Source organism: Anopheles ziemanni, chromosome 3 (assembly GCF_943734765.1).
Source record: "Anopheles ziemanni chromosome 3, idAnoZiCoDA_A2_x.2, whole genome shotgun sequence".
Lineage (NCBI taxonomy): Eukaryota > Metazoa > Arthropoda > Insecta > Diptera > Culicidae > Anopheles > Anopheles ziemanni.
The window spans coordinates 64,691,497-64,712,701 of NC_080706.1; the positions used below are offsets into that span (position 1 = coordinate 64,691,497).

At 40.9% G+C, this 21,205-nt stretch overlaps 4 protein-coding genes across 4 annotated transcripts in view; 1 reads left to right on the forward strand and 3 right to left on the reverse strand.

Moving 5' to 3' along the window:
- Positions 1-21,205, reverse strand: part of LOC131287727 (glucose-6-phosphate 1-dehydrogenase) — a 284,204-nt gene that overhangs the window by 170,096 nt on the left and 92,903 nt on the right. The gene's annotated exons all lie outside the window — the stretch shown is intronic.
- Positions 2,066-4,130, reverse strand: LOC131285264 (glutactin-like). Its single transcript, XM_058314117.1, has 6 exons — positions 3,777-4,130; positions 3,169-3,690; positions 2,718-3,095; positions 2,319-2,652; positions 2,149-2,247; positions 2,066-2,082 (listed from the first exon to the last, which is right to left on the reverse strand). The coding sequence occupies exons 1-6, from the start codon at positions 4,128-4,130 to the stop codon at positions 2,066-2,068; spliced, it is 1,704 nt and encodes a 567-aa protein (XP_058170100.1).
- On the forward strand, positions 5,600-7,886 carry LOC131287726 (glutactin-like). Its single transcript, XM_058316803.1, has 6 exons — positions 5,600-5,734; positions 5,819-6,026; positions 6,088-6,240; positions 6,308-7,207; positions 7,263-7,599; positions 7,673-7,886. The coding sequence occupies exons 2-6, from the start codon at positions 5,865-5,867 to the stop codon at positions 7,789-7,791; spliced, it is 1,671 nt and encodes a 556-aa protein (XP_058172786.1). The 5' UTR covers positions 5,600-5,734; positions 5,819-5,864; the 3' UTR covers positions 7,792-7,886.
- On the reverse strand, positions 14,411-15,706 carry LOC131287730 (cleavage stimulation factor subunit 2-like). The gene is made up of 3 exons (XM_058316812.1): positions 15,652-15,706; positions 15,510-15,588; positions 14,411-15,451 (listed from the first exon to the last, which is right to left on the reverse strand). Exons 1-3 carry the CDS (start codon positions 15,704-15,706, stop codon positions 14,449-14,451), a joined length of 1,137 nt encoding a protein of 378 aa, XP_058172795.1. The 3' UTR covers positions 14,411-14,448.

The window sequence follows — 21,205 nt, forward strand, 5'->3', positions numbered from 1 at the left end:
ATTAATCGTAAATGGATATGAAGTTTCGTGTAAATGTGCATTTTAAAGCGTTGCAGACGAATTTACGTTTCCTGTTTCTATTGACAAGTATTTCCTTTTTTTAATGATTTCTCTCTCAAAACATTAAAGGGTCTGATGGACTATTATTTTAAAATATGCTTCCATGACAAAATACCATATGACCAATCAATGCATCAAAATACGCGCCTGGTTAGCTCTCTGAAGGTTACTTCGTTACTATGTATGAAATCAAATATTGTTTTAATGCTATAATTAAAACAATTTTTATTTAAATTTATTAACTTCAACTAAAATAAAAAAATTGGCCCATATATCGGCGAGGCTCACCACCTCGAGGGCGTGGGTTCGAATCCCAACCGAGACCGGACCCTCCCTTGTACGAGAGGACTGACTATCCACGTACACATAGGTTACTGTCTATTCCACGTGAAAGGTTACTTTAATGTTACTTCTCAAAGAGGGATTTACTATGAGGCTTTTACTGCTTGAAACGTTAGGGTTAGGTGATCCATAAACATACACACACTCACACACACAACAATCTTATCTCACGACTGTAAAGTAGAACCATAGTAGAAGTGACACTCATTTTCCAACTTTTATCGACATAAGTGTTTTAGTTAGGCACACAAGCTTAAACGAACCGGCATTTCAATTGGTGATACTGAACCATTAGTTACAAACCAACTGTCCGGCAAAACATACACTAGAGATGCTGGGAAGCTGTGATTTCTGAATATACACTGTTTTAAGAAGTGGTTGCTCCGGAAAAAAACGATTTCTAACCATAGCTAATCGCATATTACAGCGCAGGTTTTTTCAATCCCCATATTCGAACGATTTAACTCTGTGAGCGTTGGGGCTTACCACCTTGACGGCCTGGGTTCGATTCTCAATCGCGACCGGGCACCTGTCTCTGTACGACAGGACTGAGTATCCACGTACAGAAATCCACGTACGACAAAAAGAAGAAGAAGAAACAAACAGTTAAGTGCAAGGCCGACACCTGGGCCTCTCACCATCCGACGAATTGGTGTACGACTATTTCAATTAGATTTTGTTGTGTGCCACTTCCTCATGCAGCTTTTAGAGATACTTGTGAGATTTTACCTTCGAATTTTCAATTAACGATTTCCTTATCGTAGCTGATCGTTCCTTATCATACTTTCTCAAATTTAGCAATGAAACTACAAAAAACCATTATTCGATGTTAGGATTTCAACACTAAACCCTAAGTTTGTGCAGTGATAAATATCAATTGTAGACAAATGCATATTTAGTGACAAACATGCACTAATAAAATTAATAAACATTTTGAGTCAATGGTTATATGTTTGATAACCCACTGGTTTTTTTTATCTCTGGACATCTTTTAAAGTTAAATGTCTTTCAGAGACGTGTTGCGATATACGCTTTTAGAACGATTTCCAATGGCAAAACTAATGGCTAAAAGGTCACATTAAAATCCCTTGTAGTGGCTGTAATTTAATGCTTCATTGGAAGGTATATATTCTGCACAAAATGTTGTATTATAACAATGGAATTACAAATACATTGTACAGGCTATAATGAAACTAAAGCATATTGTTTGCGAGAACAGACAGTTAAGATTTTTTTATTTATATGCTTTACAATAACTCAAATACGGATATAAATTACTGAATGTAAAACAATACTAACTGATATACTAATATATATCATATACACCTTACTACAGATTTTAACAAGATAGAACTCGATTTTTCTCGTAAGGGCTTGGTATGTTGTATGCTATCTGCAATAGCAGTAGCATCTGTTATACTTCATGCCTTTATTTGTACGATCATTCTGTGCATGCCGCATTACTTGAGAACACTCAATGCAGTAATATTTGGAATTGATCAAGGCTCCAGTTGCTAAAACATATTTTTGATTAGATGCTGGTTAGTTTTTGAAGAATTCGAAACTAAATTAGACGTGCAAAAGTGAATATATTACGAACAACTGCAATTCTATATCCCCAGCCCTTGCTTATAATGATATTAAAAATGTAATATTTATGTTCCTACCAATAAGCAATACCTAGTGGGAGGGGGCCCAATGATATAGATAAGAGTATCAACCACATGGTAGCCGCTTTGCTATCACCAGCTCCTGATCGACCGTGAACGCTGACAGCATACTCATCGTAAAAATTGGTTCCAATAGTGGCGGGATTATTGATATGCAGATATGGGCCAGTCGGTCCTATCACAAAGGAACATAGAAAGAAAAACATCAATAAAATGTTCGTTTGATCTAGCTCTTTTTGAGGCTACCATTGACTTTCGGCCATGTTGGAACACCTCTGTTCGATCTTGGAACTCCATCGATGGCGAAAGACGTCCAAAGGTCCACCATAATTTCTGACATCATCGTGTCGGCTGCGTTCAAGTTAGCCGCAAAGGATGGATACGGAAACAGATAGATGTTATCGTTCGAATGGTGTGCTCCACCTTCGAACGGATAGTGTGCCGTGCTGGCACCGTATCCAAAACGGGTGTGTTCACCCTTGTAATCGAACGAGTACAGATACGTTTCCTTTTCACTGTGGCGCACATTGCTCTGAACATCACGAAGAACTGGGGCTTTTATGGTAATTGCTCCAGCAATCTGAAAAAATAAGAGTTTGAATTTTTTTTAACATTAGCCAATCAGCAGGAATGCTTATTCCTTACATCTATAATTCCTGCCATCAGTTGAGTAAAATTTCCACTATTTATGTCTTGCTCGGAGAAAAGAGATTCCACTTCAAAGCCAGCTAATGCACCACTGTGATCATCGATGCCGTAGACCCGGTTGACCATGTCGATCAGGTCATATTGGTTGAATTGCTTGTCTTCAGTAAGATTCATCGCCAACAACGCATCATAGACTTCGGCCACCATGAACGATCCGTCGTGCTTCGTTACTCCGGCCATAATCCGGACATCTTTGCGCACTCGTCCTGATCGTATTTTATCAAACGGAGCAGCGTCAAGAAAGCTGGATGGACCGCCGATAACCATGCCGCAACCTCCAACGTTGTTAACGCCCTGATTTAGTGTGCGTTCTTGCTGCAAATCGGTAGAAAAGAACGCTTCAAATTACTCCGATTGGATTGTCCAAGAAATAATCGGTAATGCTTACCGTGTGCAAATCTAAAGCCTTCAGCAGCTTAAGCACAGGTAGTTCTAATAGACACCTTTCGATGTCTTCTATAGGCCGGACCGTGTCACAACCCGCAAACCTGGCGATTTCTTTTGCGTTTTCTACCGGGTTAGGGTCGTTTGCCCAGGCTACCGTCGCTCCACCAGATTGTAGAATTACTTGAGAGAAGTACGACGGTGGTACGAGAGGACTGTACAAGAGAGCACTTGTTGCGGCAGCCCCCGCCGATTGACCGAACACCGTTACACGTCCCGGATCTCCTCCAAAGTCCGATATATGATCTTGAACCCATTTCAGTGCCAGAATGATATCCAACATCGCTGCATTGCCGGGTATGGTGGATGACATCGTGGAGAGGAACCCGAGGGCACCGAGTCGATACTGGATGGCCACTAGCAAAACATCGCGTTCTAGAAGATAGTTCGGAGGATGGTCTGCTGCTTTGCCGAGATAAAATGATCCCCCGTGGATGTACACCATGACGGGTAGCTTAGCCGTTACCTGATGATGGTTAATAAAATATGGGGTATGCTCAATACCTCCTAACTATTGCTCTACATTCCGTTATCGGTTGTAAGATGACATACGTTTTTCGTGTAGACCGAGAGCGACAGACAGTCCTCGACGGCGGAGGTTATTTCACTTGGGGTAATCTGATCGGTAATACCCGGTTGTGGGCAGGGGCGACCGGGCCTGGTGACATCTTTCACCCCATTCCAAGGACTCAAGGCAACCGGGGCTTTAAAACGCCTCTGTCCTACCGGTGGCTCTGCGTATGGAATGTTTAAAAACTGAAGCACTACCTGCTCAGTGCGTGCGGTTTTCGTTTCTGATCCCTGAACCTCACCGAGGCCACGTATGGAAAGGTTTATTCCACTAGAGTAACTTGTCGAACAAATGAGTGCCAGCAGCAGCGAACACCAAACCGACGCACGCAACATCTTGCGAAGCACAACGGGAGGCAACTGTGAGCAAAGCGATCCTCGTGTACTGATGACCGTTGTACCGTGCTATAATATATTATACCTTAGGCGATAAAGGGTTTAGATAAGCGAAAATGTTTACTATCGCAGATAACAATTTGCTAAATTCCGATTCGTTGGTGCGTAGATTTTTTTTCGGGACGACGACCAAACATAGACGACAATCAATTAATTGTTCAACTGATGATCCATTAATACGACACTGTTCAAACAAACATTTTTCGTGCGACAAAGGTAAATACTTACTCTTCTACCCTACGTTCTCCTTCAACGAACCCGAAGCAACTGTCTTCGCACGAGTTGTGCGAAATTATGAACACGATCGAGACCATCAAGTGGTTTGCTGTTTTTGTTTGATCATATCCAAAAATGGGTTAAATTTATTACTGCTGTAATGGTACAGGCAGCGTTAAAAACTTGTTTGGCTATAGGATGTGGAAAAACCTGTTTGGAATATCGTTTTTGCCGAATATGTTGAATATTCAGTTTGTTTGTGTTTCCCTAATCAGATAGAGTATATTAAATCCAAATTCAAGCAAAAATCGATTAAGAAATTCATTGTACTAATTTGTTAAATTTTTTGTTTTAATAGAATACTTCAATGGAGAAATATAAGAAATAATTAGGTACATTCCGGCATAAACAACCAGTTTATTAAGAGAATTTCAAAAAAGTAGTTGCTACTACTGAAAACTATAGGCAATGAATAGAATACGAATACCTTTTTAAAAATTAACGAATTGATCAATCTTTTAACTAAAAAGAATCCTTTAAAACGGATTTATCATTTTAATGAATTGAATGAATTTTATAGCGGCGCTATAAAACTGTTATTTTATAATTGTTTAACGCGAGTTAACCCGGGATAAGGTTACAACCGCGATTAGCTGGAGGAAATGCCACGCTACAATTAGTTTTAAGCATTAGGTTAAGAAAAATGTAATATTTTTGGTACAACAAGTACAATACGGCCTGGCCGTCCAAATATATATAAAATATATATATATATATATATATATGGTAGATTAATTTGAAAACAATACTGTAGTGAATATTATAACAAATGGTACCTTTAAAATTGTCAACTTCCTTGTTTTCGTACATTTTTTTCGTAATAAACAAAACCGAATATTATTATTTTTATTCAAAAATATACATGTTATCAAAACAATCCTTCAACGGCCCATTGTGCCACAAATTTGTTACTTGGGCCATTTAAGTTCGGTAGGTTACACACACAAACAAGCACATGTTGTTCAATATGTAGCCCCTCGCTTGCCCTCCTCCACCCTTATCAGCTGATAAATGTTTTGACAACATCATTCATCGCGCTCACACACACTCAGCAAACAAAAACCGGCATCCACCTTTGCTTGACAGCAAACCAGTTTGAAATCATCTGTTCACCAAAACATACGCTGCAGATAGCTGTGGAAAGTTGTGTTTTTCGTGTTTCCAGTTAGTTTTGGAAAGAAGATGTTCTAGAAAAGAAGAACCGTGAACATCGTCGCTGGATTATTCTAACGGAACTTCTTCTTCAGTTGGTAATCACCCAATCAACGGTACGGTTCGGTTGATTGAACATTCCTCCATTGTCGGGCTAGAATCTTGCATGACAAAGCAGAAATAATTATGGTTTACCTTAGACTTCTGCTGCTTTTTCTAGTTCACTGTGAATTAAACCATACCAACATGGCCACTGCAAGTGTAGCAGAAAGTTCTCCGATTGTTACCCTGTCCGAGCTAGGGGCTTTACAAGGATCAACAAGTACGACTGCCTGGACGGGACGTAAGTTGTATCAATTTTTGGGAGTCCATTACGCACAGTCCACAGCCGGTGAAAACCGGTTTAAGGTGAATTACACGTAAACGTTGGAAAAGTATGTTGGTTTCATAGCGTCACCATTATTTGCAGCCACCCAAAAAAGTTCAACCATGGCAAGGAATTAAAGACGCCACCCGTCATGGCTTGCCCTGCCCCCAAATGAAGCTGATTTCGTCGTTTAAAGGAAAAGCGTTCGTGCCGGATCTTGAGGACTGTCTCACGGTGTCCATCTACAGTTCAGATGTGAGCGTTGTTTTACTTTTCGTTGGCACAGTGGGGTCGTTTATAAGACATATGTTTTCGTCACCAGCTTGCCGCAAGACGTCCGGTCATGTTCTTCATTCACGGTGGAGGGTTCCACGAAGGTAGCGCAAAGAATCAAACCGCCGAGTATCTGCTGGAGCGGGACGTTGTGCTGGTGGTTGCACAGTATCGACTCGGTCCGCTGGGCTTTCTGTGTACGAAAACCGATAGCATTCCGGGCAACGTCGGTATGATGGACTTAACGCTTGCGTTGGAATGGGTTCAGGAGCATATTGAACGGTTCGGAGGCGACCCGAGCAATGTCACCGTGTTTGGACAGTCGGCGGGAGCTGCCGCCATTTCGGCGCTCATGTACAGCCCAAAGGTGGCGGACTCACTCTTCCATAGGGTGATACTGCAATCGGCTGGGTCGGCTTCTCCGTGGGTGTGGGATACAAACCCGGTTCAAAGTGCATTCGATATTGCTATTGAGGCTGGCCTTGGAGATTCAGCTTCCCTGGATGAAGTTGAACAATATCTTCGAAAGCTCGACGTTTGGACGCTGCTGAGGAGCTTTATTGACCTGAAGGTGAAGAAAAGCGTAGCGCAAGGGTTGGATCAAGTCGGTGGCAATCGCCTCGTCGTCGGAGACTACCACGGATTCCTGCCGCAAACGCCGTGGGAGTGTATGAAGGAGGGAAAGATAAGGAAACATCTCCCAATGATGGCCGGTGTCACGAAGCACGAGGGAACGTTTCTGCTGACCACCGTTTACGATCATTTTAAGCGCACCGGGCAGGTGGATGATCCCGCGTTCGTGAAGTATTTCCTTGTTGATGCGGTCAATAAGTTTCTCGGTGCAAGCGATTCCACCGGAGCTCTGGGAGGCTATGAGATGCGAACACTCTTCTCGCAAAAGGACCTAGAGAGTGGTAGCTTCGGGGAAATGGCCGATGGATTGATCGATGTAAGCTATTCCAGCACAATTTTTTAGTATCACTTTACAACTTACGTTCTTTTAGCTATCCGGCACGATCCTGATAAAAGCACCACTGCTTCGTGAAGCCCAGGCCAGTGCAAGAATGAACCCAAATGGCACGTTTCTCTATTCTTTCGATTACGTAGGAGCGAAAACCCGGTTCGGATACGGTAACGATACCTCACACTATCCGTTCGACGGCGGTGTACATCATTCGGATGATAAGCTGTATCTTTTCCCATATCCACCTGGAAGTCCGGAAGTACTGAACAAAACGGATACCGAAATGGCTAAGTTAATGGTGGATTTGTGGACATCCTTTGCGGTAGATGGTGTCCCAAGGTCGGACCGCTTGAGTGTCGAATGGATTCCTATGAAAAGTAATGTTGAACGATGCCGTATAAAGGTACAAATACGTTGGGATAACATTTTGTTTTTACTTCATTTACGCAGATTATGCCGGGCCATACTTACATATCAACGATCCGCCAAGCGTCGGGGTAAACTTCTATGAAGAATTTACCGTAGCGAGCGATGAAAAACGGAAAGCGGACAAAATAAACGCCGACTAAGGTTTGTTAGTCCTCGCACATTCGTCATCACATTCAATCATGGTTCGGATAAATGTAGTAAAAAGGTCCATTGGCAAGTCTAGGTTTTATTTACTGATGGCAAATATAAATATAAGGAATTTGAAACAGGGTGTTCATTGACTAAAGAAAAGAAGCCCGAAAAAAAGATTTGCGTTTGCGCAAAGGAAAAAACGTCATCTGGCGAAAATGTATCAGTTTTGGACCTAAAGCATTGGACAAAGCCTCCAGGGAAGTTGGTATATAGAATTCGACATGAGTGTTTTCGGATGAAGTTTCGTCGTTCCAAGACCACTTAGCTGTTTAACTCCAGTTAAGTAAGTATTTTACTTCATTTTGCTCAGTATCAAATGCAGTTTTATTGTCCCATATTATTACCGCTATCAATTGAATTATAACTACAATCTTACGTCATTTTATAACCAATTAATTGGTCATTTATTTGTTGTTTTCATTCGTTCGTACCTTACGAATTCAAACTATCGATATGTCCATGAAAGGTTAAAATTAGTTATTTTTTATGTAGTTTTGCAGAACTAGTCATTCGCTAAATATATTCTTGGCACGTACATAATTCACTGTCTCCTGGATTAAAAACAAGTGGGTGCTGGAAGATTTCAATGGCGGTGGTTTTAGTATCGAAATTCCAATAAACGCACCACAATTTTTTAAACTATTGTAAACTAAAGGTATGCGGTATCAAACATAACAGTATGATGAAACAAAATATTATGTTATTTTCAAAAGATTACTTGCTTTGACCACATTGATTTGAGATTTTCTGTTATTATTAGAGGAAATTCCTATGAACACAAGATAATTTAATTTGAATTCAACATGTCCTGGTTCCAAAAATCTATTTTAAAATGATAGTGCCTACTGCACTGAATCTGTGCAAATTGAACACTTAAGTGTGCAAATTGAAAAAAAATACCTCAAACAAAAATTGACCATTTGTTTAACAAAATAGAGGAGAAAGCAAACCACGTTGCAGGATTTCATTAGAAAGATTTTCAAAGAACGAAGCACTGTAACAATGTTTCCAATCTGCAGCATCCACAATGCATCATGGATCGTGGGAAGTGCAATCCCTTAGGCGTCGGTATCCTTGTCCTGGCATTCGTTCCATGGATAGTGCAGCACAAAAGGAAGAATGAAGATAAAATAACAAGGAAGTGAATTGTATTCGTTTTGAGATCAATGGTAACGGAACTGGAAAGTATGTCGCCTATTGTTGTGCAGGTCAACAGTAGGCATTTACCCGTGCCCTCCGGTGCCAAGGGCGGGCATGTTGCACGGCACACTCACACTCGCATGTCAACCGGAAACCGTTGGCCATTGTTGAACGGTAGATAATGAGTTCCGGAAAGTTGTTAGAACTGATCCCTAAGCTTCATTCAGCAATGGTACAAATTACAGTGTCAGAAGGACGGCATTAGGCACAGTGACACATTTTACACATGGTTTGTAAATCTCTTTACCACGCTATTGTGTCCCAAAGCTATTTTTTAACCTCTCTGCCCACAAATGCGTTTGACACTTTTCAAACGCGGGTGTGAACCGCAATCAACATTGTCACCCTCGTGCCCCGCAGAAAGCGATGGTAGGCCAAGGATTTACTTTCAATAATCGTCAGCCAGGCAGTTGTTTGTGGATAGGCGGATGGTTCGGGGAATAAAGTGGGCGTTTCTGATTTCCCTTTTCATATTAACAATAGTTCCGAACTGTTATCATGGTGAATGGGAAGTTTTTCTTTCTCTCCGTTTCTTCGGTCCAATTATGTAATTTTGGTTTCTTTTTCGCAATCTCAAAGAAAAACAGTTGTGAAGTGCGAAGACATGTTGTTAAATCTATTTCGTTATGCGTTAAATGCTATTCAAATCCTTGTTGGTAAAGTCACCACTCATAAAGGCATGTGAAATGGCCTGGGTTTAAGTGTGGAGGATTAAAACAGCTATATTGGGGTTAACCGGGGATACACAAAGGGACTGAAGGATGTGACTAAGGGAATTTTTCTGAAATTGTTGAAACCTAAGTTGGAAACAAAAATCTATCATTATGGCATGACTAGCTTGAAGTACCCGATTTCATCCGGGTATCAACTTTAAACAATAGGGCCTATTACGAGACTCGAACGTTAGAGAATTTCCGACTCGAACGTCACATTTTTACAGAAATATTTGAAATTCTCATTCAATGAAAAATGTGAAGCAGGATAGTGGTTGAACATCACGTAAAAGGGGAAAGACAAGCCAAGTCACTGGCAAAGAATAAAATTTGGTTTGGTTTGCTTTGAATCTATCAGGTCGCTTTTACTTGTTCTACAGCTCACAAACCCATCTTTTTATACCCAATATTGTCCAAGCTTTACCTTTAACTGCATAAACAGCAATTGTCAGTGAGCTTCTTGGAGAACAAAGTTTTTATAGCTTTGAAGTTAATAATCTGTCTGAGATTGATTTAATAATCTCACGATGGTTTCCTTTATAATGAACGATATCATAAACGTTTTGAAAAACAATGCTTCTTGCAAGGAAAACATTGGGTATGCGTTACAGTTCATTGAAAGTAAAGTAAGCATCAAACGTAAGGGGGTGCCCATGGCGCAGCGGTAGCGCGAGGAAACACCACGCCACAGGTGTGCGATCGAATCTCGAGTCTGGCACCCCCCGGTATTACGAACGGCTGACCACCGATCTATAATATACCGTCTTTCGGTCACACAAACTCTCTTCGGAGAGAGGCCTTGTCCCACTAGGGGATGTCGTGCCACATAAAAAAAAGCATCAAACCGTGTGATAAATTGAAAGTGACTAATAAGTTAATGTTAATTGGGGGTCCGCGACAGCCGAGCGGTAGCGCCGGTTAGAAAAGCGCCGAGGCTCAGCACCTCGACGGCAAGGGTTCGAATCCCAACCGAGACCGGACTCTCCCCTGTACGAGAGGACTGACTATCCACGTACAACAGGGAAACAAGTCTCGTAAGCCATTAACGGGCAGGCATGGCCAAGAGGTCGTTACGCTAAGAAGAAGAAGAAGAGTAAGTTAATGATACTGGAAAAAAGTTTCAAGGCTAGATTGAAGAAATGTTCTAGAAACTCGAAAATGATTTGAAAATCTGGTTGAACAATCCATTTGACATTAGTGCCTATACGGAAAACAAAAGTCGTGGACGGCAAAAAAAAAGAGTTTAATGATCTCTGCGTGCGGAAGAAACGTCGCAGTGTGGCCAAAGAGACAGATATCAACGGCTATCTCTAAAAGGAATTATACTCAGTGAGGTTGTTAGCTTTTAAAGAAAAGCAGTTAAGGCTGATGAGTATGATATACATGTTTTTGAAAAATCCTTCAAGTGTTATGCCAATGACAACCAAAAGTGATGTTTTAGTATCTCCCGAAGAAGCGTTAGCATGTTTTATATACAATAGTTTCTCTAAATCCCAGTAAAATGATGTGCATAAAGTATCAAAAAAAGTTGTTCCGTCATATTACCAAACCAAAAAACCTGCGCACCAAGTGAAGATTTTATTTCTATTAGTGAAACAAAAGCTGAAGTTAATCTACAAGAGTTGGTGAATCACACTGCGTGTAGAATAATTGAAATACAAAAAGCAGAAATCTTGCGGCACTTTTCATCTTCTTTGTGTGATTCACTAAGCGTCGTATTATTGTGCTCGTGGGGTATTGACGGATCTAGTGGACACAGCATTTACAATCAACCGTTTCATGGTTCCGGAGAAAATACTGCATCAGACAGTGATTTACTAGTATCGGTATTAACGCCTATCCGTCTTTCGTTCATTAGCGATGATTCAGATATCATCTGGATAAACTTGATGCCCCAAAGAGTAAGGTTTTGCAGGCCAATCGTTATCGAGTTTGCGAAAGAGTCAAAAGATAAAGTTATACAAACAGTAGACGAAATCAAAAGCCAAATAACCAGGTTAGTTCCTTATACAACTCAGCTAAATGAAACAAGTTATGTGGCAGTAAACTATTCATATTACATGAGTTTAATTGATGGAAAAATTATGGCATGTTTAACCGACTCTGTCACATTTCGTACAGAATTGAATTTAAAAAATGGAAAGTTACTAAAAATTATAAAAACATGTACAATGATCGAAAAAAATTCTATTGGAAAAAATGTACAAGAAATTTGGTGTTAAAGTAGATGAACCAAGGCAAATGGGTGGATATAGTACGACGGGAAATGTTTGTCGTCTGGCTTTTTCAAACATAGAAAAATTGAGCGATATTTTGCAAATAGAAATAGAACTTATAGAAAGGTTTCGAAATATTTTAATAGCCATCAACTGTTCACAGCCTTTAAATTCAAAAACTATTAGTCTATATTGCAAAGACACATACATGTTTTACAGACATCATTACAATTGGTAAAACATGCCTTCTACTGTCCATAAAGTTCTTGCGCATGTAGGTGAAATCATTATAAATGCCCCAGCTCCATTGGGATCCTTAGGAGAGGAAGCAGCAGAAGGTAAAATAAAAAAAAACAAATCCCATACCTAGACGCAGTAAAAACATTCTTAGTAGATTGCATCTCCTCAAATAGTAACACTCCCTTGCCAATTCCAACCCAAGAAGATGATGGTACAAGTTCAGAATATTCAGATAGTAGCTCTTCATTAGGAGACGTTATATCCGCGTTAGATGCTTTGAATATCAATTATATTCCAAATGAACATATTTTGAATGAAAGTTTGTAGTAAATTTAGTTTGTTTTATATGAAACTTAAAAAAATCTTTAAGTTAATATAAAAAAAAAATTGAAAAAAAATGCACCCATAGAAAATTCAAAAACTTTTTTTTGCAGCGCCACTTGGCGGGATTGTCCTGAAACATCATAATTTCGTGTAATATACGTATAATAGTATTACACGATATTACAATGAAAAAAATGCAAAACATTTGATTCCGAATTTTATCCCGGCAATTTGCTCTTTTCGCTCCATAGTGCCATGTGGGCGTCTGCTTGGGTGGTTCCGGTGCATAAGGGGTGATGTCGTAGCCCAACTACCGAGGCATTTCCCTCCTTTGTGCTGTCTCTAATGTCCTCGAGTCTATTATCCACTCAGCCATCCTTCCTTGTGTTCAACCTATCATCCCATCTTCCCAGCATGGTTTCATGCCTAGACGCTCCACCGTTACAAATCTTATGTCTTTGTTGCAAGACCTGTACCCGTGTCTGGTTTCTGGGGGGCAGGTCAATGTCATCTACACCGACTTTAAGACTCACCGACTTTTGACTGCTTCTCCTGAGCTGGCTCCAGTTCTTCCTATCGGATCGGACGTACATGGTCAGGGTCGGAGGGTCCCTCTCCGATCCGTTCATTGGCCTACCCGTTGTACCTCATGGGAGCGTCTTGAGTCCCCTCCTTTTTACTCTTTTCATCTCGGATTGTGTCTGCGCCCTCCCACCAGAGGGCTGTTTGATGTACGCCGACGATGTCAAGTTTTATCTTCCTGTGTCCTCGTCCAGTGATCTCCTCTCCCTGCAAACCTTGCAGATGCCTTCTAAGCTTAGTGCATCGCCAACGGTCTGGTGCTATGCGTGGCGAAGTGTTGTGTCATCTCGTTTGGTCGCTCTCCCGACAAACTGGTGCACAACTACCATCTCAGTGGCCTGCCCATCCCCCGTGTGGCCGTAGTCAAGGATCTGAGGGTGTGGCTGGACGATCGGCTGACATTCAGGTCGCACCTGGACCCTGGAGTCGTCGAACGGGCAAACAGGCTGCTGGGACTCCTCACCCGCATGTCATCAGAAATTCGCGACCACCTATCCCTGAAGGCGTTGTACTGCTGCGGGGTTCGACCCATCATCGACTACGCTTGCGTTGTCTGGTCACCCGCGGGCGTCACAGCGATGGACAGGTTGGACCCATGACCCATGGCTGCGTGCGTTGTCCGACTTTAACGCCGCTGGTCACCTGTTTGACCACCACATGTCCATTGTCAGTTTCCGTTCTCGTCTCTTGACCACCGTTTCCTAATCTTTATTCGTTACCCCTATCCCGTACCCGTTATTACTCCCTTTGTATGTGTTTATCCCTCTGTTAAGTTTTAAGATCGGACTTTGCATAGCCTCATGGCGGACAATTTTATAATAAAATAATAATCATAATAAAGGCAGAGATTCATTCAGATTCATGAATCTGAATCAGATTTACACAACTCTATGGTGAGGCGCTCGGCGCTCATGGGACGATTTTCTAACCCTATCTGAATCTGTTCAATTATTCACTACTACTTGGAAAGTATCTGTTCAATTATTCACAAAATATAATGAAGGGGGGTCTGCGACAGCCGAGCGGTAGCGCCGGTTAGAAAATCGGCCCATGAGCGCCGGTTAGAAAATCGGCCCATGAGCGCCGGGGCTCACCATCTCGACTGCGTGGGTTCGAATCCCAACCGAGACCGGATCCTACCCTGTACGAGAGGACTTACTATCCACGTATAACAGGGAAACAAGTCTCGTAAGCTCTTAAAGGGCAGGCATGACCAAGAGGTCGTTACGCCAAGAAGAAGAAGAAGAATGAAGTAATATGAACAGGTAAGTTCGATGACAAAAATTGTTTATTCATAAAATTCCTCAAACATCTAGTTTGTACGGAGGTATTATTTTTGAGTATTTCGAGAAATTTGCTCTTTCAATACTAGAATACTTGCGCGCTGGTCTTCCGGAAGTAAGGCGATTTGTTCGTCAGAAAGTTGCAGTACTTGCATGATCAAAGCTGCCTTTTCTTGATCCGATGCATCATTTGTAGCGCCTGTTTTCGGCGGATGATCCTTAGATTGACCCCCCAAACTTGGAAGTGGCATGGCTTTACTGATGCTACCGATACCACTTGAGCTTCCGGCAGACGCATCCAGGCGGGGATCTTTATGCAAGCGTGGATCGACGGGCCGCTGTTGCCGTTGTTCTGCAGCCGGGAACGTATCGGGCATGGAAGAATTGATCATATCAGCGCCACGATGTGCGACGAACGGATCAATGAGTCTCAAATCCATGTCCATGTTTGGTGTTGCCATTCGATCATTCAAAAGTTGCCGCTCGTCGCTGTCGTGAAAAGAGTTTGGCATGGGACCGAGTCCGTCTGATCCAAACAAAGGATTTAGCGGCTCTGGTGTCGGGCCTACGCTTGTGGAATCATCCTTTAGCACAGGTGGCATCTCATTGCGGCCATAAAGGAATGTGGCGGCCGTATGTGCGTCCACTATTCTCATCACTACTGCCGCCTGCAGCAATGCGTACGTTATCTGAGGATTTTCAAGGAGCATGGTTCTCGCCTCATCGGGATCGTTTTGGATACAAGCTTTCGCTTGTCGCATAAGTTCATACATTTGGTCTGGCTGAAGGCTGGTGACTGCTTTCGCAATTACATCAGGAGTTGCGGTGGGGTCACACTCTTCGCCGTACGGATTTTCCACCTGGGGCCCCTGCAGCAGGGCAGCCATCTCCATGCGTGACTTCTCAGTACAAGCATTATCTACTCGCAATGCACGTCCACCAAATTCGTAGCCATTCAGGTTCCGCATAGCACTGAGAGCTGTTTCCTGATCTTTGTATTCACAAAACCCATAGCCTTTTGGTTTGCCGCTCTCCCGATCAAACACAAGTCTGCAAGTAAAACGAGTGTTGTACACTCAGCATATTTTCTACCAACAATTCAACTTACTTCAGTGATAGCACGGGACCCACTTCACAGAAAATATCCTTCAATTTTTCCTCCGTTGCCTCGTATGGAATATTACCGACTGCAAAAGTTGTGAAGTGCATTATAATACGTTCTCTGACAAATCAGCACCCAAGTTTCTTACCGAAAACCGATCGCATCGATTTATCCATCAACGTTTGGTCATTTCGGTCTCCCATGTTGCTTTTTGTGAATAAGTCAAACAAAATCGAAAACACAAGACACCCACTGTGCTTTTATTGGTCTTTTAAATGTATGTTTAATGTACAAAATGCTTGCTTGTCCACACTGTTTAGATGTAATCAAAACAAACCAACAGTTTATTTTCCCATCAGAACAAAACTGACAGCAGCGATGTTTGCAAGACCAAAGCAGTTACAACATGGCCAAGGTTAGTTGAACAAACTTCAAACCCTTTGGCCAAAATTTGAAATAATGGAAATTTGAAATAAAATAACAAATTGTTATTCACCCTTAGCACACTTCGATCGAACTACCAATTTTCATACATATCATGTCAAAGGAACTCATGGGCATGTGTAATATAAACAATGATGAGCAATGAAACATTTTCAATGCTGCATCAATTAACTGTTAATTCCTTGATTATTTATAATACATTTTGAATGATGGAGCAAGTTTAAACAAGTTAAGCGCTTTTTTAAACTTCTGCATCGGATCATGAAACCGGAATATGGTATAGAATACAAATGTATCATGGTATCGGCGAACTCCGTTAATGATTCTTTGCACTCGAATATTAGATCCTTAGAGGTTAATTTGTTCCAGTTTCACTCAACTTCGCGATCAACTCGTTTAAGCTTGCTCTATCCATAGATTTTTCTGATGTGCACATATAGGATTCGGATCTGGAGAAGCGGATCCTATGTCGGATTTGAATTGAAAGGTTCGAATCTCTAAAAGGGTTTGATTTGCCCACCACTAGTGTCGATGATGACGTTTCTGTTGTGAAGCGTTTATCAACTTCTAATATTTAAAATGACGGTTACATAGCAATGCGTTGATGACTGAAGCGTTTTTAGTTTCTTTTAGCAAATTTTGATTAATAAAACCATTTTACATACAAAAATAAAACGAGTAATGTCCATATCCGTACACCACGATAAATTATGGTAACTGAACAACGTTCATCACTAAATGTATATAAGATGTGGCTTCCCGTTAGAAGAAGAGAAATCATTCTTGAAATTCATAATTCGCATCAGCATGCCGTTTTACAATGCCTTCTTATTGTTGCCTTCAATAAAATAAAAAACTGTAGCATTTAGAAATTGATTGTGACGAAAACCCCAACCCTTATTTCAAGGAAATAAATCATAAGGTACTTAAGTTGACATCCCATCATATCAACACTTAACATACAGCAGCCAATGAAACAAAAAAAAATCGTATCATGCTGATCGGTTATTGAGTCGAAAATCGGTCAAATTAAACCTCACAAAGGTCCGCCATGGGGTGCAGTTTTGCATTACCACACAACCCGTTCGATTCCCTGGGGACCGATCGGATCGCTGCTGGGGTCGAAAGACCTAACCAGCAAGAAATTTGATCTCGTGGCTCGCTCATAGCATTCCATTGCACCTTTCGCGTGAACTCGCTACAAAACCAATCCATTTTCTGCCCTGCGTGATAGATTAGGTTTTGTCCTGCTGTTTCATTCACAACAATCTGGAGGGCATGGTTTTCTCACATTTAACTAACCAAACGGGGTTGATTTTCCTCGTATATTGGAAACAGATGAACCACGATGGCATTCTATTGTGAATTTTACACTGACCGTCTGGGTGCCATTTCGGCAAGTTAGAAGAACTCAAGTCGACTAGCAATCAAGGATATGATAAAAAAGAATAATGTTTAAATATAAAAAAAACATGCAGGGTTTTTTATTTTTTGAAACTTCAATTGTTTTTTAATGAACTTCGTTCCTAATTCATGGGACAGGTAAATTTGAACCATTGGAATTGGTATGGAAAGAGGATTAAAACCAACCAAATGTTTTGTTACAACGCTAACAACTACAAAATATATGGTTTATAACATCCATCCACTTCTTTACATAGTTTATAGTATTGTTCATAGCGTTGCATTACAGTACGTAACTAACCACCAAAATATGTTGCTCTTAAGCCTCCAAAGGGCTTCAAATGCAGTTGTTTTTTTTTTTCAATTATCCGTAAGTTACACTGTTACTACGGTACCACACTGGTCACCATTGGCGACATGGCGAAGTCACTGCCGCTATCCCATCACACCCCAAAGTCATCGCGACCAACTTCAACTGCACTCGTTGACATTAAACGCCAAGCGAACAATGTTTTTGTTCGGCGAAGCATATATTTCAGAACTCATTATTTCAGTTCCGGTTACCGCCTTTTGGAGTTAGGGGGAGAGGGACTTAGAATAAAAAATAAATAAAACACATCGATCGGTAAACGATAACTCTTGACAACTTTCGGTGCAGCATTCACCGGACTACCGATTGTGTATGCAAAACATGACTTGAAAAGGATAGGGAAAAGTATTGCAGTACCGTAGTTCCTTAACTACAGATTCAAATTTGTATAAATTCAATAATAGTTTTAATATAATTTAAAGTCTGATAAATGAGTCTTTTTTCCTTCAACAGAAAATTATTTAGATGGTTTAGAAAACATTTTGAAGAACAAAAATGTCAATAATAGTTGTTATTTGTAACCAACTAGAACTAGAGAAATAGCTAACCCGAACAATAAGCAGCCAAATGAGAGATCGCGATAAAAGTTCTATGATTTTGTGAGCAAACATGTCCTGTCGCAACCGTTTAGGGGATTACAACTGCCAAGGTGCTTCGAATAGTTGAGTTATTGTACCAATCAATAGTATTTAAATAAGAATCAATCGTTGAAAGCATTGAATAATGAAAAACAAAACTGATCCTCAGTGTATAGTATTGAAAAAGTTGCGCTTTGCTTGGGACGAGGAATTGGTTCGAAACAATATTGTTTCTCGCAAGGTGGAAAAGTTATCGAGCCGAATCGATCGTGCGCTAGAATTCTTTACCGGTTCAAGTGCGACATTGCATTTACCGGTGGCTTAGGACATTTCCCAGTGCAATAGAATTCGGGATTTTTTCCTTTCTTTTCCTTTCTCAGTTTCATGCGGCGACCCGCGACGCCGTTTGGAATAATAATGAACGTGGAAAGTGGATGGGTCGCGGAACGGAAAATAGTGCAATCGGTATTCGCTAAAAGCACTTGATCCGGAGCGCAAGTGGAGAGCATCGGTTAGGACCTAGGGGACGTTTATCGAACGAAAAAACAAAACAGGAATCACGCTACCGGTAAGCAAACTGCTATCGATGCCATCGTCGGCCTTCGTTCGAGGACGCACTTCTTGTGCAGCGGGAAACTCCAAACCCAACCGGGCTCTTCAGGGAGGGAAGTTGGAAAACTTTGTTCGTGGCTCGCAACGATGTACGATTAGGATCGTGGAAGGAGAGACGGCGCAATGAATAAGGAAAACAACAATTACTGCAAGAAAACTTCACCCGCTAGCCATTGTTAAGATAAAGTATTTCTTTGCCCTCCGCTGGCGACATTACGCGGTATCCTAAGTCGTTGGATTTTTTCTTCCAGGAAACCCTTTTCCCTGCAGCTCCCATAGGTGCAGCCCACTGCTTCTGTGGCCACACACAAACCGTGGGACTGCTTCTTGGCAGCAATTAAGAAGCCGTGGTTATGTCAAGTGATGCTTTCACGTTTGTTCTCCCAGTCGCCCAATTGGAGGGACGTTAATTTGTTGATTCCTTGCCCAACAGTTCCCGGGGTCGATGCTTGAATCGCTAAGTATCGGACGATAAAAACTGTACTATTTCTCACCTTCCCAGTCAGCACCTTGAGGAGGTTCCGAGAATGGAAACCGTTTTTTTCACATCGATTAATTTCGCGCACTGGATCCCGGTTTTTTCCCAACAATCTCTTGAAACTAATTGATCTTTACCAAATCGAGTGGCAAAGTGGAGCGACCGATTACAGCATTTGCATACAGCGTGGCCAAAAGGTCTGGGACCCTTTTCCTTGGTTCGGGAAAAACGGAGTCGTTTCACATTTCAAGTATTCCGGCTACGGAAGTTGTTTTCTTGTTCCTTTAAATGGCTTGTGTACTTCAGAAAGGCAGAAACGATACGGTAGTTGGGTTGTTGGTAAGAATAATATACATTTCAATCATTGAAATTGATACACAATCCGAGTTCGTTCATTTTGTGGTAAAAAGTTTCCTCTTTCTAACCCTCTCGAGATGCTATTGCAATTTTATGTAAACGGTTTCCTAACAAATGGGTGTACAAAGCACACGTTTGGACGTAAATGCTCATTGTGTTTGTGATTTTCAGCTCTTTTATATAAATTTTCGTAAAATGTTGATTAAATTATGCTGAAATAAATTATTTTTATTTGACAGCTAACAGGCAAAATCTATTTTGTACCAATTTCGATATTTTCATCAGAAGAACCACCGCTTGCCATGTGGATTTCCTTTTTGAGGAATATTAAATGTAAATTAGTTTACTTTTGGAACAGCAAAATGAAACATTAAATAGTGGTAAACAATTTGAAAAACTTAATGAAAAACGTGGGATTTAAATTTTATTTACGATAAAAACACATCAAAAGTGTTTATGTGTATCAATTAATAAATTTGTGAAAGTTATAACGAAATGGGTTGAAAATAATGAGATGCTAAAATTAGGTTATATTATACAAGCAAAAATACGATATATTGAATGTTAATCAATAAAAAAAACCATCACATCACATCACATCACAGGAAAAATTGTTTTTTTCTTTTTCTCATCTGATAAAATTAAAAGGATCAATACAAAATAACAAATACAAGTCGATGTTACGTATCGCTGTAATGAGGCGTGGCTGTATGAATGCCTGAAAAGCCTAACCGGAAAACTCCTGTGTCCATACATTGTTGACTGCATACACCAATGTCGAAGCTGTTGGTCAGCCGCCAATATCCAAGATCCAAGATAAGGTGCATTGAACGACGGAAGTAGATAATTTTCTCGTCATCTTTCGTCAGCCGTGGATGAAATGAGTCAAAAACGAAAAAAACATCATACACTCGATTTCAACGAGTATCTTTCCAAAAGTAAACCCAAGCCCTCTGCGAGTGAAGTGTTGAAGCGCCAGAAACCGTCATTATGTGTGATTAGGTGATTCTGGTGTATTTTTCTCCCTTTTTTGCCAGCTGTCTCAAAGCTACCTCCAGCTACGGCCCATAAATGATGAAGACATTAAGGGAACTCGGATGCGGGCGCATTTTTGGGAAGCAGCAAGTGGTTCGGATGACGTGGCTCAGGTGAATGTTTATCACTTCCTATAGCGTTTGGAGGGGCAAAATCTTCGGCCCTCGAAGACGAGAGGAAATCTCTTAATCGGATAAAGTGTAAACATAGACACCTAATCATCATTATCACCTTTAATGACGAGGGTTCCGTTCAATTGAGATGAATTCGTGATTTCAATCATGTATTGAAAACCTACTGCGAGCAACGTGTGTGAAGTATTGCATAATCGATAAAAAAGTCATGAAATTATTGTTTAATTTATTGTTGCGAATCGTTTATATTCAAAGTATTTTGCAATGGATTCAAAATATGACTAGATAAG

Bases quoted from the DNA above. Each gene is read 5' to 3' on its own strand.
- LOC131285264 (XM_058314117.1), bottom strand. From the start codon at position 4,130: ATGTTGCGTGCGTCGGTTTGGTGTTCGCTGCTGCTGGCACTCATTTGT. The intron at 3,691-3,776 runs GTATGTCATCTT...AACCATCATCAG, and splicing joins TCTCGGTCTACACGAAAAAC to GTAACGGCTAAGCTACCCGT. The intron at 2,248-2,318 runs GTAGCCTCAAAA...CCTTTGTGATAG, and splicing joins AACATGGCCGAAAGTCAATG to GACCGACTGGCCCATATCTG.
- LOC131287726 (XM_058316803.1), top strand. From the start codon at position 5,865: ATGGCCACTGCAAGTGTAGCAGAAAGTTCTCCGATTGTTACCCTGTCC. The intron at 6,027-6,087 runs GTGAATTACACG...CATTATTTGCAG, and splicing joins CCGGTGAAAACCGGTTTAAG to CCACCCAAAAAAGTTCAACC. The intron at 7,600-7,672 runs GTAATGTTGAAC...TCATTTACGCAG, and splicing joins CGAATGGATTCCTATGAAAA to ATTATGCCGGGCCATACTTA.
- LOC131287730 (XM_058316812.1), bottom strand. From the start codon at position 15,706: ATGGGAGACCGAAATGACCAAACGTTGATGGATAAATCGATGCGATCG. The intron at 15,589-15,651 runs GTAAGAAACTTG...CAACTTTTGCAG, and splicing joins ATCGATGCGATCGGTTTTCG to TCGGTAATATTCCATACGAG. The intron at 15,452-15,509 runs GTAAGTTGAATT...TTTTACTTGCAG, and splicing joins GGTCCCGTGCTATCACTGAA to ACTTGTGTTTGATCGGGAGA.